Source organism: Rhinatrema bivittatum, chromosome 9, assembly GCF_901001135.1.
Source record: "Rhinatrema bivittatum chromosome 9, aRhiBiv1.1, whole genome shotgun sequence".
Lineage (NCBI taxonomy): Eukaryota > Metazoa > Chordata > Amphibia > Gymnophiona > Rhinatrematidae > Rhinatrema > Rhinatrema bivittatum.
The window spans coordinates 34,030,393-34,048,884 of NC_042623.1; the positions used below are offsets into that span (position 1 = coordinate 34,030,393).

At 45.2% G+C, this 18,492-nt stretch overlaps 1 protein-coding gene across 1 annotated transcript in view; it reads left to right on the forward strand.

The window, feature by feature from the left end:
• The window catches only part of NCAPH2 (non-SMC condensin II complex subunit H2), a 244,419-nt gene that overhangs the window by 215,408 nt on the left and 10,519 nt on the right, over nt 1–18,492 (forward strand). Inside the window, exon 19 of the mRNA XM_029615302.1 lies at nt 3,320–3,421. Coding sequence (XP_029471162.1) covers nt 3,320–3,421 — 102 coding nt within the window. The remainder of the gene's footprint in view (nt 1–3,319; nt 3,422–18,492) is intronic.

The window sequence follows — 18,492 nt, forward strand, 5'->3', positions numbered from 1 at the left end:
GTTAAGATTTATTTTATAAAAACCGAGAAGAAAGAGGGACAAGGAAATCCAATTCAAAATTTGGACACTGGAAACCTTACAAATTTCCTGGAACAACTGTCCGAAGAGCAAATAGATTATTGTGGGACATTGTTGGTTAGTTTTTCATCTGTTGTAGATAGAGACAAAATTCTAAGACTTTTTCTCCACAATAGAGAGAAACTGTTTTGAGGATATAAGATATGGATTTATCCAGATCTGACAAAAATTACTCAACAAAGGAGAAAAAGATTTTTGGCTATGTGTCAGGAGGCTAGGGATATTGGAGCCCAGATCACTATACGTTACCCCAGCAAATGCGTTTTAAGATTAAATAACATGAGATATGTATTATGTTTATGTTTAGCCATGTATTTTTTTGCCACTGTTTAAATGTTACTCAAAAAGTTATACAATATGTTACTCTAAAAAGTTCTTTGTTATATGTAATTGCCCACAAGCAAGCTTTTCAACTGTTCTCTGTAAACCGATTTGATTTACATATTATGTAAGAAGATCGGTATATAAAAACCATAAATAAATAAATAAATAAATATTCTTTGATCCGCAGCAGTTAAGATCGTTTCTTGACTCACAATGCCTTGGTAAACAAAACGCTAACTAATCCAGTTATGGGATCAAGTATATTAAAGCCGTCCCTCCCTTTATTTTGTAAAAGATTTTTTCTTGTAGTGGCTCCTGGTAAATTGATTCTCCCAGTTTCTTTATAATGGGTTGATAAATGTTGGGTAACTTAATGGAAAATTCTCTTTGTTTTTCTTTGCTGTTAAATGGAAAATTGTTAATGTAATATGAAAGATAAATATTACTTTGTGACCCATCTAATGATATGCATGTATTGCTATCTAAGATTGCATAAATAAAAAATTAAAAAAAAGAAAAGCTCTTTCAAGCAACTGTCAGCTAGAGAACCCCATCTTATGTGGCTGTTTGTAGTGCTTGCCCATGGAGAAAGCAAAGTTGCTTATCTGTAACAGGTGTTCTCTTTGGACAGCAGAATAAATAGCCATACAATCCATCCCACCTCACCAGTAAGTTTACCAAACTTGGAAAGAGATTGAAAAGACTTGAACATGGGGATGCTAGCTTGGGAAGGGCCTGCGCATGCTCATAGAGCAAAGTCAAACTTTCTGGACTTGATAGAAAACAGTTATGACTTGGCACCAATGGATGACGTCGCTCAGCTTGTGTGGTTGCTTGTTCTGTAGTCCAGAGAACACCTGTTATAGGTAGCCAACTTCACTTTGCTGGGGCTCGACCTAAAAATGTATCCCCATGCCTGCTTGGAATTGTGTATAAATGACAACTCCAGCTCAGAAGGTCAACTAGATCAGAAACCACTGTGTTAAAGCAGTATCTCAACATATGGAAGAAGGAAACTCCTGCACTGCAATTGGTTTGGAGAAATCTTCTTTTATTCACTTGTAGAATCTGTGTATATATTGAAATTAAAGTGGCAGTACTAACAATTGTTAGGTAACCCAGTTGGTAGTTCAAACTGACAAAATTACAAACTGGAACAAAAAGAATCTGAAAATTTCATTCTTGAAGAGTAGATGATGTTTATGAACTAAAACCTATAGAGAAAGCAAGAGGTTAAGAAACAGGAAATTTGATTTATTTTTTTTTTGAGGAATCTGGTGCTACTGGTTTAAAGTAAAATAGTCTGAAGTTTAGAGCTTAGTTTGTAAAATATTGTTATTGGAATCTTCTGTCGATAAAGATACATGGGTTTTCAGCAACTCCCTTTGTTCAGTATTAATAAAGCACTAAGGGTGTCAAGGAAAAACACTTAAAAAAAAAAAAAACCCAAAAACGCTGTCTCCTTACTCTTCAGTACTTAAGAACACATTGACTTTTCCAGCTACTGCACCCTTGATTTGCCTTGCTGACCTGATGGGAGTGCAAGCACACTAACGGGCCGATACAGTACAGTGCGCTCCGACGGAGCGCACTGTTAGCTGGCATTTGCATGTGCGTTTTGGACGCGCTAGCTTTACCCCTTATTCAGTAAGGGGTAATAGCGCGTCCAACCCCCCCCCCCCGAACCTAATAGCGCCCGCAACATGCAAATGCATGTTGATGACCCTATTAAGTATTCCCGCGTGATTCAGTAAGCAAAATGTGCAGCCAAGCTGCACATTTTGCTTTCAGAAACTAGCGCCTACCTTTGGGTAGGCGCTAGTTTCTGCCGGCACCAGGAAAGTGCACAGAAAAGCAGTAAAAACTGCTTTTCTGTGCACCCTCCGACTTAATATCATGGCGATATTAAGTCGGAGGTCGTCCTGAATGTTTAAAAAAGTAAAAAATTAAAAAAAACATTTTTTTAAATGGGCCCGCGGCTGTCGGGTCGAAAACTGGGCGTTCAATTTTGCCGGCGTCTGGTTTCCGAGCCTGTGGCTGTCAGTGGGCTCGAGAACCAACGCCGGCAAAATTGAGCGTCGGCTGTCAAACCCGCTGACAGCCGCCGCTTCCGTCAAAAAAGAGGCGCTAGGGACGCACTAGTGTCCCTAGCGCCTCTTTTTACCGCCGGGCCTAATTTAAATAAATTAAGATACTGAATTGCGTGTTTTTACTGTATCGGCCCGTAAGGGAGCCCTGCAGGGTAGAGAGAGCAGCGAACAGAATGCAGGCACCTCAAGAGAGGTCAGCAGAGCATATAGAGAAAACAGCAGACAGAATACAGGCACCCTGAGAGGGCAGTGAACAAAATGCAGGCACCCATGAGTACCCAGTAGGGCATAGAGAGGGCAGCAGACACAATGCAAACTCCCTGAGAGAGCCTAGCAGGAAATAGAGAAGGTAGTGGACAGAATGAAGGCACCCCAAAAGAACAGTGGATAAATACAAGCACCTCCAGAGAACCCAGCAGGATATAGCAAGACCAGCAAACAGAATGCAGCCACACTGAGAGAGCCAGCGGGGCATATAGAAAGCCATGGACAGAATACAGACACCCTGAGAGAGCCCAACAGGGTGTAGAGAGCATCAAAACAGAATGCAGAGGGCATCACCGAAAGGAGAGAATGCAATTCCTGTTCAACCTAACATGACTGAAGTTATGGAGACAATTTTAGTTTTTTTTTTGTGGGAATTTTATAGCATTATAACACATACTCAGCTGGCTTTGCTAAAGCTAGTTTAAATATGTATGTATTCTAAGATGTAATCTCTCTGTAGTCAACAGGTTTGGATTTTGGGAGGTATTGGTATAGACATTTTGTTAGAGAGATTTTCTTGCTGTCTGTGTAACTATCTTCTATTTTTCTTCTCTTTCCAGGAACTGTTTATTGCAAATTCGCAAAAGTATGCACAGGAGACGGATTTGTCCCTCAGGGTCAGGGACTGGGAGGATAAAATGGGGCCACAGTTACAGGAACAGGTAAAACAAAAACCCCAAAAAAACTTTCATGAGCTCCTGTCTAAAGGGACATATGTTTCTTTACAGCAGTATTTCTCTAAATTTTTAGATTGTCCCCTTTTTCTTCTCTGGTAAAATTAACTTTTTAAAAATTGCAGTACAATGTACAGCAAACCAAGCTTCTACCAGATTGTCCACCAGATGAGTCCAGATGCATAGGTTTTTCTCCCCTGCCAGCAGATGGAGACAGAATAAAAGCTTTGCTGGAAATAGCCTACATAAGGAACTGTGCCACCTGCAGCATTTCAGTATTTCTCTGTCTCCAGCAGATGATAAAGGTGCTAAACCTGCAGTCTGAAGATTCTGGTGGACAAATTGCTCCCAGGACTGGTTAGGTTAGCTTTAGATTACCCCCCCTAGTTGACTAGGGAAGAGCAGGAGGAGGGGATCAGTGGCACCTCATCTCGCTTGATCCTGTGGATGAGAGGGTCTGAAAACCAGTTGTACGGGTTCTCTATTTTCCCCCTCCTCTCCTCTCTTAATCCACTATCTCCTCTTTTGTTATCGGGGGAAAAGAAGGAACCTGCTGTCAGGACCTTTGGAGCAGGAAAGTACCCTTAAGTTTTGTGTTTATGCAGTAAACGTTTTGTTTGAAAAGGAAACACAAAGAAAGGAAATGGTCAGCTGGAGTCTGTCTTTTCACGCAGTACAGGAGCAATCAGAGAGGTGCTCGGGGGAAAATAAAGGGTAAGTAGCAGTGCTATTTCATTTCAGGCAGCTGTGCAGCTCAGGCAACATGGCTGCTCCCGCAGAGCATGGGAAGAAGTGTCCAGGTTCTGGGAGACCATGTGGGAGAGTTTTGCCATTGGGGCTTTGCCAAGTTTGTACCAGGGAAGGAGAGGGGGATGGTCAGGTGACCACCCTTCCCAAGTGAAAGTAGCAGGCAGCCCTTGGGAAGCAGGTCAGCAGGAACTCCTGATGTTCCCTGTACGTATCCGGATCAGTCCAGACCATGGGTTGAGCCTGCTGTCCAGCAGGTGGAGACAGACCAAAACTGTAAAGGTATCCTATATCAGGAGAGAGCCTACCCTGCAGCCCTTCAGTATTCGTCTGTCTCCAGCAGGTGCAGGCAGCTGAACCTACGGTTCCCCTTCTTCTTCTTCCCTTAGTTTTCCTAAGGGGATTTTCTTTACTTTTGGTCTGGATCAAGCAGGCATTAAATTCTTGTTAAAAAAAAAAAAAAAAAAAAAAAAAGGACGACTTTGAAAGTTTTCTCCCTTTTTTTCCTCACAGAGACAGTTCGGTCTTTCCGCTCTGCTGGGAGCCTAGGGGGGAGGGGGCTTGCCCATTCTAGGCCCCTTTTTCCCGGTGACCATCTAGGGTGATACTGGTGGTCCAGTCCCTCCCCCATTATCTAGCTGTCCACTGTAAAACAGTACCCTCTCAGGGAGTGTTTTTCCCCTGGCTTAGCTGAGCAGTTTAATAAAAAAAAAAAAAAAAAAAAAAGGGTACAAGCAGGACTGTATTTGTTACTTGTATTTGTTACTTTTTAAGAACTGTGGACAGCTCCGGCAGCATGCAGAGTTCAGTTGCTGCCTCTGCTGACCGACTTCAGCCCTGCACAGCTCAGCTGTTTTTTTTTTCTTCAGCGCTGATGCCCCATTCCAGCGCCTGTAAAGCATGTGGAGAGTCTGCCACATGTTTTTCCCACGGAGGCCTCTGGTCAGGGTGCCTACCGGGTGGGGAGGTTCCCTCATCGGTCCCCTCTCCTGCAGGGATCCGGGGGCGAGTTCCCTGCCGCGTGGCCAGCCCGGAAAACCGCGGGAACGGCGGACATCTTGGAAGCAGGCTCAAATGCAGAATCGGATGTGCAGGAGGAAGGTGAGCCCGATTTTTTTTAGTTTCTCCTCCAGATTTGAGCCCCCCTCATGCCCCGGAGGGGGGTACCTGACCTTTTCCTCCCCCCCTCCCCCGGGAAGTCTAAGTCTTGTTTCTCCGAGGAGTTTGTGCTTCTTATGCACAAGTCCTATTTAGCCAGCTTACAGCAGGTGGAAGATCCATCTCTGGACCCCCCCCTCCAAAAAACCCACAAATTTTTCCTCCGCAACCTCCGAAGGTGTCGGAGGGCCAGGGCTCAGTTAAGGTGGTACCAGAGATCCCGCTGCCTCCAGATCCGCCACAGCCGCCGCCGGTCCCAATTCCAGATCCGGATGTTGACCCGCTGTTTCCTAACCCCCCCTTCGAGGGGGACGATCCTCGGGTGTTACGCTTATTTCAAAAGGAGGAACTAGAACCGCTCATTCCCTTCATTTTGCAGGAACTGGGAAATGTTTATGCTTTATCCTATTTTCTTCTGTTGGATCCTTCTTCCAATTTTTGAATGAAGATCTTTTGGCTAAAATAGCTTCTTTCACCTCCCCTTTTAACCATGCCGATAATCATTTTGCCTTCTTTCCACCTTTCTTAATGTGTGGAATACATCTGGACTATGCTTCTAGAATGGTATTTTTTAACAATGACCACGCCTCTTGGACATTTTTTACTTTTGTAGCTGCTCCTTCAGTTTTTTCTAACAATTTTTCTCATTTTATCAAAGTTTCCCTTTTGAAAGTTTAGCACGAGAGCCTTGGATTTGCACACTGTTCCTTTTCCAGTCATTAAATCAAATTTGATCATATTATGATCACTATTGCCAAGCGGCCCCACCACTGTTACCTCTCTCACCAAGTCCTGTGCTCCACTGAGAATTAGATCTAAAATTGCTCCCTCTCTCGTCTGTTCCTGAACCAATTGCTCCATAAAGCTATCATGTATTCCATCCAGGAACATTATCTCTCTAGCGTGACCCGATGATACATTTACCCAGTCTATATTGGGGTAATTGAAGTCTCCCATTATTACTGCACTACCAATTTGGTTAGCTTCCCTAATTTCTCTTAGCATTTCACTGTCCGTCTCACCATCTTGACCAGGTGGACGGTAGTATACCCCTATCACTATAGTCTTCCCTGACACACAAGGGATTTCTACCCATAAAGATTCAATTTTGTATTTAGTCTCATGCAGGATGTTTATCCTGTTGGACTCTATGCCATCCCGGACATAAAGTGCCACACCTCCTCCCGAGTGCTCCTCTCTGTCATTGCGATATAATTTGTACCCCGGTATAGCACTGTCCCATTGGTTATCCTCTTTCCACCATGTCTCTGAGATGCCAATTAAGTCTATGTCATCATTTATTGCTATACATTCTAATTCTCCCATCTTACTTCTTAGACTTCTGGCATTAGCATACAAACATTTCAAAGTTTGTTTTTTGTTTGTATTTTCATTCTGCTTTTTAATTGATAGGGATAAGTTAGAATTTTTTAGCTCAGGTGAGTTTTTAGTTACAGGCACTTGGACTACTTTTCTAATTATTGGAACCTTACTGTCGGGATGCCCTAATTCTAATGCATCATTAGTATCCTTTAAAGATACCTCTCTCCGAACCATGCGCTGCTGAGCGACTGTCGGCTTTCCCCTTTGTGCATCATGGAAGAGGAAGCAAGAGTGAATCCAGAGTGAATCCAGAGACAAGAGATTGCTTGGATCAGTCCTCATCAGAACCCTTTTTTCTAGAGCTTGTGGTGCTAATGTACCAAGCTTTTTCCATCAATAAGCAGGCTGAATTAGCCATTAAATGTGAGTGACATCCAGCCATAAAATTCTGTGAATTTGTGTCTGGCAGTACCAGCTAAATTGTAGGATGAAGACATGCTCAATATGAATAACGATAGCAGCTTCTTCTCTGTGCAGTTATCAACATTTTTTTTATTTATTCTTTATTAGTATATCACAAGCAACAATGATAAATCCTAAAACCACATGCCACCATTGGCAATAACATCAATAACAATACAAAATGGAAGGATATAACACTGTAAAAGTTGTGTCGATTATATCCCCTCCCCCATCCAACCTTCTGGTGGTTCAGAAAATAAAGTACATCAAATAAAGGTAAGCTAGGTGATACAAAGTATCATAAAAGTAAAACTGATTGACTCTAAAATAAGGAAAACTGCTTATATAGTGTCACCTAAAATGTCTAAATTTACTTTAACTGTTTATACTGTTGACGACATCAAAAAAGCGTCGGTAGGGGATTTAAATAGCTCCTACCTAGGCGCCGTCCTTCCTTCTCCACGCGGCCGGCCCTCGCCTCCTCAGCCTCCACCACGATCGGCGGCGACCCATCGGGGTCAGTGGAGGCCCGCCTCGACCTGCCGCCCCAGCTCGCAGGACCCGAATGCCTTCGAAGCCCCCCCAGCCGCCGCCGACATCAAAAAAGCACCGATAGGGGATTTAAATAGCTCCTACCTAGGCGCCACGCATCGCGCACCAAAGGAGCGCGATTAAGGGTCCGGCCCCTTAGTGTGCCCCTTTGCGCCGCCCCATTGTGCTGCCCCCTCCCGCTCCTGTTTCCACCCCTCCCCACCTCCTATCCGCCAACCCCTCCCAGCCCCCCCAGCTCTGCTCCCCTCAAGCATCCACTGCCAACAACCCCTAGACGCCCTCCCGAGCTTCCACCCCGTGAATAAATCTCCACCCTCCCGCCACCAGCGCAGCCCTTCCAGCTCTGCCCCCCCCGACTCAAAGCCCTACACACCCAAGCCAGTGATACCGGCCACCGCTCCCCCTTTGCAATTGCCCCCGTCCACCAGACATCTCACCCCATCACACCCCAGACGCCTCACCCCTATCCCCACCACCCGCAACATCCCACTCGCCGCAGTTTCAATAATATCTCTGTTACTCATCAATGCACAATCTATCTCTAAAAAAAATCCACATCCTTCACGACCTCCTAACAGACACTCACCCAGACATCCTATGCATCACCGAAACATGGCTCAAAAAATCCGACACAGCCCTAATCAACCAATTACCACACGCAACATACAACATCTTATCACTACCCAGACCAAGAAAAAAAGGAGGTGGCCTTCTCCTCATAGCACGTAAAAAGCTCAACCTCATGTGCATCCCTATTACCACCTCACCTCCACTAGAAATAGGCCTATTTAAATCCAAAAACCTCCAAATCCTATTACTATACGCCCCTCCCAATAACCTAAGTCACCCTCATCGAAACCATCTCCTCACAAATCAACATGGACCTACCAGCCATAATACTGGGAGATTTCAACCTCCACATGGACTCATCCCCACTACCTCCACAATGCAAACTCCTTCTCGACACCATGAACGCTATGGACTTCAAGCAAATCATTTACTCCCCAACGCAAAAATCAGGACACACCCTCGACTTCATTTTCATCAACAGCAAAATCTCAACTACCAACAGACCACCCACCACCACCAGCATTCCTTGGTCCGACCACAAACTCATCCAGACCTCACTTCTCTTCAAAACCCACCAGCCCACACCAAGTGAATCCAAAAAATACATCTGCTTCCCCAAACCATGCCCCAGCGATGTCATTGCTGAATACCTCCCCAGTGCCCTAACCACTCTAGACCTCAAAGATCCAAACACAGCCATCAGCTCCTGGATGGACATCAATGCAGAAATCGCCAAAACCAAATGCCCCATCATATCCAAAACTATCCCCAACAGCAACTCCCACAAAACTCCATGGTACATTCCTGAACTGAAAAATACCAAAAGACTCCTTCGTCAAGCTGAAAAAACCTGGAGAAGAAATCCCACTCCTCCTCACCTCGACAGATACAGAACACTACTCTACCTTTACAGAACTGACACCGACAACGCCAAGCGTGAATTCTACAGAAAAAAAATTCATCAGCACCAACACAACCCCAGAGCACTATTTGAATTCATCGCCAAACTGATGCAACCCAACCACCTCACCCCATCTTCAGACAGCAACGCAAAGACCTGTGATGAACTTTCCTGTTTCTTCTCTGAGAAAACCACCAAACTCATATCTCCCAATCTCCACACAAAAGAAGAATCACCAACCCCATCCAGCGAAATACCAACCACCTGGACCAATTTTGAGCCCATCGCTTCAACCGAAGTAAAGAAGTTCATCCAGAAAATCAACCCAGCATCACACCCCATCGACACAATCCCAGTCAAGACTCTCAAACTCATCCCTGATATCATCGCCAAACCCATCGCAGACATAATCAACACCTCACTTGAACAAGGCATCTTCCCGAAAGCACTGAAATGTGCCATAATTAAACCCATCCTCAAAAAACCACATCTCAACCCCTCTGACCTCTCCAACTACAGACCAATTTCAAATCTCTCCTTCATATCCAAGATCATCGAGAAACACGTGAACCTCCAACTATCCGAGCACCTAGAAAATCAAAACATCCTGTACCCCAACCAACATGGCTTCAGAAAATCCCTAAGCACCGAGACTCTCCTCTTATCGCTCACAGACACAGCACTGAGAAGCATCGACACCGGTCACTCTTACCTCCTCATCCTACTGGACATCTCTGCCGCCTTCGACACCGTAAACCATGACATACTCATGACATGACTGGTGGAGATCGGTCTAAGCGAAAACACCCTCAATTGGTTTCAATCATACCTATCCAACAGATCCTACAAAGTTCACCTCAACTGTGAATCGGACCAATACCCACTCCCCCACAGAGTTCTACAAGGATCATCCCTCTCATCAACCCTGTTCAATATATATATGCTCCCGCTCTGTAAATTCCTCTCCAGCATGAACCTCGTTTTCTACATCTACGCAGACGATGTCCAGATTCTTCTCCCTATCAAAGAAAGTTTAACCAACACCATCGCACTCTGGGACACCCTCGTCACCCAAATAAAGAACCTCCTCTCGCAGATATCCCTCACCCTTAACCACAAAAAAACTGAAATACTACACATATCAAACAAACCCTCACCAAAACCAACAAAGACTTCTCCTCTAGCCAACCATACACCTCCCTCACCAATGAGGTCAGCGATCTCGGCTTCACCCTTGACTCAGATCTCAACATGAAAAAACACACCAGCATGACAATCAAAGAGGGCTTCTACAAACTACAAGTCCTCAAAAAACTCAAACCACTTCTTTTCCACTATGATTACCGCACAGTGCTACAATCCCTCATACTATCCAAGTTGGACTACTGAAACTCCCTCCTCCTTGGACTGCCCGCCTCCACCTTAAAACCTCTCCAGCTGCTTCAAAACGCAGCAGCCAGATCTCTCACAAACATCAACCGTTCCTCACACATCACCCCAATACTAAAAGAACTCCACTGGCTCCCCATATCACACAGATCACAATACAAAATTCTCACCATACTTCACAAAACCGTCAACAACCAAAATATCAAGTGGACCAACGACCCTCCCCAACTACACCACAGCCAGAAAAACCTGCGATCTCAAAACACGAGCCTACTTATCATACCCCACACTAAACTAGCACACCTCACCTCCACCAGACAACGCACTTTCTCTGTAGCGGGCCCCACCCTCTGGAACAAGCTTCCCTCCCAACTCAAACTGGAACCCTCCATCCACACATTCAAAAAGAAATTGAAAACATGGCTATTCCTCAAAGCCTACCAACACACAACCTAACCCCCCCTCCCCCCCCCCCCCCCCTCGCCCCCCCCTCACCTCCCCCCCACCTCTTTCCCCACTAGCACCCTCCCCCATATCCCTTTAGCTCACAGCTAAACCAAGAACTTCCCACTCTGCAGACTTTACTTCTTAGACTCTCTATTGCAAACATTGTACAATCGGCCTCCAATATTGACTCTCCACTCCAATAACCTTCCTTTAACATCTATCGTTATTCTTGTTAAATGTTTTACTTGTTACATGTTCACCCTCCAAGGTTTATTGCCACTTGTTTTAAAGTTCGTTTTAAAGTTCGCAATCAAAATATATTTAGTACCAATCACAGTTAATGTTAAAATATAAAATAGTACGACCTCTAGTCATATTATTCCAGCTGTTATGATGTGAACCGATGTGATGTACGCCAACGAATGTTGGTATATAAAAGCAAATAAATAAAATAAAGATACCAAAGAAGAAAGGGCTTCCATATCACACATGAGATGCAACCTTGTCTTTCCTAATGGCTGATAAATAACTCATGTAATGTATAGTCCAGATCCTCTGAAGAAATGAAGTTTGTGATGGGATGTCCCCCTTTGCCAGTGAGCTGCCACTTCTTTCTGTGTTGCACACAATATATGATTCATCACAGACCTCATAAGAAAATAAGAAATTGCCATGCTGGGTCAGACGAAGGATCCATCAAGCCCAGCATCTTGTTTCCAACAGAGGCCAAACCAGACCACAAGAACCTGGCAATTACCCAAACAGTAAGAAGATCCCATGCTACTGATGCAATTAATAGCAGTGGCTATTCCCTAAGTAAACTTGATTAACAGCAGTTAATGGACTTCTCCAAGAACTTATCCAAACCTTTTTTTAACCCAGCTATACTAACTGCACTAACCACATCCTCTGGCAACATATTCCAGAGCTTAACTGTGCGTTGAGCGAAAAAGAATTTTCTCCGATTAGTCTTAAATGTGCTACTTGCTAACTTCATGGAATGCCCCCTAGTCCTTCTGATATCCGAAAGTGTAAATAACCGATTCACATCTACTCTTTCAAGACCTTTCATGATCTTAAAGCCCTCTAAAATATCCCCTCACTGCATAAGGCCAATCGCTCTGATACAAAGAGAGAAAATATATCCCAGAATAAAAAGGAATAGTCACAGAAATAATTTCCTTAATCACCGTCTCAATCCACATCCAAAAAGTTCTCAACTTTGCACAGGACCACCAGATATGATAAAACAATCCCACTAGTCCACATTGTCTCCAACAATTATCAGAGTGGCTAGAATAAATCTTGTGTAGCTTTAAGGGCATAATGTACCATCTAAACAAAATTTTGCAATTAGTGTCAACTATATCTGCAGAAATCGAACTATTGCTGTACAGCATGTCTCCCAATTTTTTATCAGACCAAGAGTCCCCCCTGTTTCTCATCCTAGAACATGTCTAAATGGAGTAGCCTGCTTAGAGAACAACATCATATAAATTCTAGAAATTATACCCTTTTTTGCAATTTGCTGATAACATACATTTAAATAAATAGCTTTAAATAACAGAAATGTCTTCGGTGCAATATAGAAATTGTATCTACTCTCAGAACTGGTATTGTTTTAGATACTATTCAGTTTTTGTGTTGGTTTGTTAAGGTTTAATAGTTACATCAATAGTTTAATGGTATGTTATACTTTATTGGATGGTCCACAGTCTGTTCAGCCTGTTTTCCGTCAAAACTGTTATATGGATGTTAGTTTATTTAATACCTATTAAGAATGTCAATGTAAAGCCTGTTGCTAAGTTATTGTTTAATGTAAACCGCGGTGATGTATTTCCTTACGTACTGCGGTATATAAAAACCCTTAAATAAATAAATAAATAAATTTTCAAAATCAGAGAATTCACAAACTACCTGGCCCCCGAATAGGATAGCGAGAAAAACAATGTGACAGTTATATATATCTACAATACTCAGACTTAGATAAGACAAAATACAATTTTAGATCTTCAAATCCTAACAATTCCGAATTAGCAAACAATTGGCCGCAGCAGCAACCCTCCACCTAGTTCCACCGGCAGAAATCACTCATAGAGCCAGGTATACACTGTCCCCCCCGCCCGCCCTATAAACACCCAGTGGCATCATAGGAGAATATACAGGGTGTTTCAAAATGATGGACCCAATTTCAAAGCAATATATTTCACAATGCGTCCATCTTTTTGAAACACCCTGTATATCGTGGTCCGTCGGCCATTTCCTCCATTTACACCAAATCTTAATTGTCAAAGCCATAAAAGGATTTACCCTTTTACAATAATCACCCACCTCCTGCAAGCTTCATACTCTGGAATAAAGTGATCCATGCGATAGATTCGCCTGTTTGAGGTACACCTACTGCTTTAGGTTGGATTTAGAAGACCAAAAATAAATAGCCCTCAAATGAGCAGGTAAATAGTATTTCTCAAAATCAGGAACGGCCAAACTACCTTTAGTCTTATTCAAGAAAAGCACGCTTCTTCCCACCCTTGGAGGCCTTCTCCTCCAATGTAATGAAAAACGTTTTTGTGAAGTAATTGCAAGAAACTAAGCGGAATCTCAATAGGGAGTGTGTGAAAAAGATAAATCCATCTAGGTAATATTGTCATTTTAATAGATGCAATCCATCCTAACCATGAGAAATTATATTGGGACCATAGATCCAAGTCTCTAGCTGTTTTCTCCATTTAAGGAATATAATTCATTTCAAACAATTGCCTCCAATCCACCCCTACCTGAACTCCCAAATATTGAATGCCCTGTTTTGCCCACTTAAAAGGAAATTTCTCCTGACGTATTTGAGTTTCATCTAGGGATATATTTAGCAATTCTGACTTGCTTATATTAATCTTAAACCCTGAAACTTTTTCAAATTTATCTAGTTCTTTAACCAACACAGGTAAGGACAAGAGGGGATTAGCTATAGTAAATAAAATATCCACAAACAGGGATTTTTTAAATTGAGCATGAGCATTGGGACTGCCACAGTCTCCTTAGGAGGCTCCACAAACTGAAGAACCTCAAGCATTTTGTGCCTGGTGTCGTCTTCAGTCAAAAGTTGGAATGTGATGGCCTCCGCCATCACCCTCACAAAAAGTGCGAAGGTTAAGTCCTCAGACAGAGACCTCCTTCACTCCTCTGGAGGAGAAGGTTCTGACGAGAGACCATCTGAAACCTCAAAGGAGGACTCTGTCTGATCATCCCCCCCAGGGCTCACAGGAGCCCTCATCCTCACTGTATACCACCGGGGATGGGCCCTAAGTGCTCAGCCAATGTCCAGAGTTGCAGGCACCAATGGAACTGGACAGGGACTACAGGCCTTGGCCGAGCTTCCTTGGAGGAGGAACCTGCAATGACCACTGTATTGGTAGGTGGAGTCCTTGGTTCCTCGCTGGGCACCAGCTGGGTCGTTAAGGGACAGATGAGCACATTGAGCTCCAGAAGTGGTACGAGGATGGGCAGCACCAGCGTCTGTGCCAAGGGACCAAAGCCCTGCAGCTCTCGCTCCACTGCTAGCTGGTCTTGACACTTCAGCTCCTCCTCAAATGTTGCCGATGCCAACACTGAATGGGAGGAAGGAGACGCGGCCAGATCTTCTTTGGACCCGTGAGGGGGATAGTCAAGTGGCACCAGGACCGGTGGAGGTTGAGCGCTCCTTGCCACGGGGTCACTTTGGGGGCATAGCAGCTAAAGCCAATGCTTCCCTGTGTATTGATGGGGACCAGTGCCGATGCGTCTTAGTTTTTCCATGATGCTTGGCCCAGTCTTTTCCCAGGGCCGAGGTTGAGGACGATCACCCCGGCATCTTTGGCCTGGAGGAGATAGACAACGGTCAGTCTCTGGCGCCCCTATCCACCGGTGACCTTGATGGAACTGATGGTCCCACCGATGTCAATGGTGTGGTGTCCATTGGTGCAGCTGCAAGGTCTTCTGGTGCCGTTGCTGCTGATTCCGAAGTCTGACTTCTTCGACCCAAAGAGGTAGTCCATCTTGTTGAGTCAAAGCAGATATCCCTTTGGGGCCATCTGGGAGCACAAGCAGCAACTCAAGACATCATGCGATGCCCCCAAACAGAGGATGCAAACATCATGAGGATCGGTGATCGACATGGTCCTCGGGCATTGGGGACTTTGGCGGAAATCAGACGTGGCCATGATGGGTCTAAAACAAATGGGGAAAAGACTGAATGATGGCAGTGGATATCTATGAACAATGGGCACTGAGGCACCACCACCATGGGGGGAACCAATTACAAAAAAAAACTTGCCAAATGCCAAAAACCCTGACGGGGCACTACGGGGAGGCACCAAGAGGGACCCTGCATACGGACCAAAGGAAAAAGATTGTGAAAAACCGCAAAAATCAAAGTTTTCCACAAGACAAAATGCCAAATTTTTTTTGCTCAAACTGTGAGGCTCACCGCTCCGCAGAAAAAAAGGACACGTACACTCATATCGAGATCTTCCCCGGTCACAGAAAGTATCTCCGAATTCTGCTGGGAAAACAGCACTTCCAGTACTGGGTGTTGCCATTCGGGCTCACATCTGTCGCATGGGTCTTCACAAAATGCCTGGCCATGGTGGCAGCACACCTCCACAGACTGGGAGTGCATGATTTCCCGTATCTGGACAATTGGCTGGTCAAGAGTACGTCTCAGGCAGGAGCTACCCGGTCCATGCACTTGGCCATTCAGGTGTTGGAGTCACTAGGGTTTGTTCTCAACTACCCAAAGTCCTATCTCAGACCATCACCTCAATTAGACTTCATCGGAGCCTAGATAGACATGGTTCAGGCCAGGGCCTTTCTGCCGCTCCAGAGGTGCAACAGAGCCAAAAGATATCAGCCTGGCACATGTTAAGAATGTTGGGCCATATGGCTGCGACTGTCCATGTCACTCCCTTGGCACACTTACACATGTGCATAGCACAGAGGATCCTGAGGGCACAGTGGCACCAGGCCACTCAGAGCCTCCAGGATTGCATCTAAGTCATCCTGCTTCTCAGGGACTCTTTATCCTGGTAGAAGGTAATTTCCAATCTGAAACGGGGGATTTCCTTTCAGAGTCTCCTTCCTCAAATTGTGCTAAACATAGATGCATCTACCCTGGGGTGGGGAGCTCATGTAGATGGGCTCGGCACCCAGGGACTGTGGTCCACTCAGGAACGTTCTTGTTAGATCAACTTCCTGGAGCTTCAGGTGATCAGGTATGCGCTATGGGCTTTCAGAGATCAGCTGTCCAACAAAGTTGCCCTGACCCAGACTGACAACCAAGTAGCCATATGGTATGTCAATAAGCAGAGAGGCACGGGATCATACCTCCTGTGTCAGGAAGCGGTCCAGATCTGGTCTTGGGCCCTGTCCCACAGAATGGTGCTGAGGGCCATGTACCTGGCTGGAACGGAGAACATGGTAGTGGACAGGCTGAGTTGAGCTTTCAGACCCCACAAGTGGTCCCTGGACCAGGGGGGTAGGGAATTGGATTTTCTGCCTCTGGGGAAGCCCAGACCTAGATCTGTTTGGTTTCCCTGCAACAGAAAGGTGTCTCTGTTTTGCACCCTGTACAGATCAGCTGGAAACCAGCCTCAAACACCCTTGCCTGTCATCGGGGTGTCCATGCTATATGTGTATCCTCCGATTCCCTTAATGGCGAAGACTCTCTTGAAGCTTCACGAGGACAGAGGGGCTATGATCTGCCAATGAGGGGCTATGATCCTCATAGCCCCTCATTGGCAGAGACAGGTCTGGTTTCCACTCTGCAGGAGTTGTCCATCCAGAAACCGATCAGTCTAGGGACTTCCCCAGATCTCATCACAAAAGATCAAGGTAGGCTACGGCATCCCAACCTCCAGACCCTGTCGCTCACAGCCTGGATGTTGAGAGGTTAATGCTGAAGCCACTTGATCTTTCAGAGGATGTGTCTCAGGTCCTGGTGGCTTGCAGAAAGCCTTCCACTAGAAAGTCCTATGGACTGAAGTGGAGGAGGTTTTTTGTGTGGTGTGAGCAGAAGGCCCTAGATCAATTCTCCTGCCCCACACAAAAACTGCTTGACTATCTTCTACACCTATTGAAAGCTGGCTTAAAACCAACTCCGTTAGAGTTCATCTTAGTGTGACTGGTGCTTACCACCTCAGTGTAGATAGTATGCCCATCTCTGAGTAGCCTATAGTTGTATGTTTCATGCGGGGCCTGCTTCAGTTGAAGCCTCCCCTAAGGCGTCCCGCTGTGTCTTGGGCCCTCAGTGTGGTGTTAGCTCAGCTGATGAAAGCTCCTTTTGAGCCACTGAACACCTGTGATCTGAAGTACCTGACCTGGAAGGTCATATTTTTGTTGGCGGTCACTTTAGTGCACAGGGTCAGTGAGCTCCAGGCCTTAGTGACTTATCCACCTTATACTAAGTTCTATCATGACAGGGTCGTCTTGCATACGCACCTTAAATTCCTGCCTAAGGTGGTAACGGATTTTCATCTTAACCAGTCAATTGTCCTGCCAATTGTGTTTCCCAGGCCCCATTCGTACCAAGGCGAATGAGCACTGCAGTGTTTGGACTTCAAGCGAACCCGAAGTGGACAGAAGCCCATAGATAGTCCACCCAACTTTTTATTTATTTATTTTTTGATAGAAATAGATTGGGTGTTGCCAAACAGACAATATCTAATTGGCTAGCAGATTGCATCTCCTTCTGTTATGCCCAAGCGGGACTGCATCTTGGGAGTCATATCAAGGCTCATTCTATTAGTCCTCACATGAATGACATCATCAGATGAGCCCGATGCTCTAACATCCTGCTATCCTCTGAGAACACCTGTTGCAGGAAAGCAACTCTGCTTTATTAAAAAAATGCAGAGTTTTAAATATTTTGAGCGGAATTCCCCCAGAAGTACACTGTTGGAGTGTCCCTTCCACTCTCTCCCTACTCCCCTAGCCAGACCCCTTTCACTCTGTCATCCCAGGCTCTAACTTCTCCGCTTTTCACTATCTCTCTCCTCCCCTTCCAGGCTCAACCCCTTCCACTATTCCCACCCTGTGCCATCCACTCCTACAGTTTGACCATTCTCATACAGCCTTTCACACTGGCTCCCTCTGTACACCCCCCCCCACGCACACACTCCCTCTCACACATACACCCCCACACAGGCTCTTTTCCTCTTTCACACACCCACTTATTGTCACACAGGCTACCTCAAACAGGTTCCCTCTGTCCCCTCTCTGAAACACACCCCTTCATCCAAGCACTCGTGCTCTCTCTCAGCCCCCCCCCCCAATACAGGCTCCCTCTGTCCTTCTCTCAAACACTCACCCTCAAACAGGCTCCTTCTCTCTCTCTGTCTCTCACATACATACATACCCAAACTCCCTCTCTCTCTCTCTCTCTCTCTCGCATATATACACAAACTCACACACTTACCCTTATACAGGCTCCCTCTCTTGTGCACACACTCCTCTCCCCTTACATAGGCTCCATCTCTCT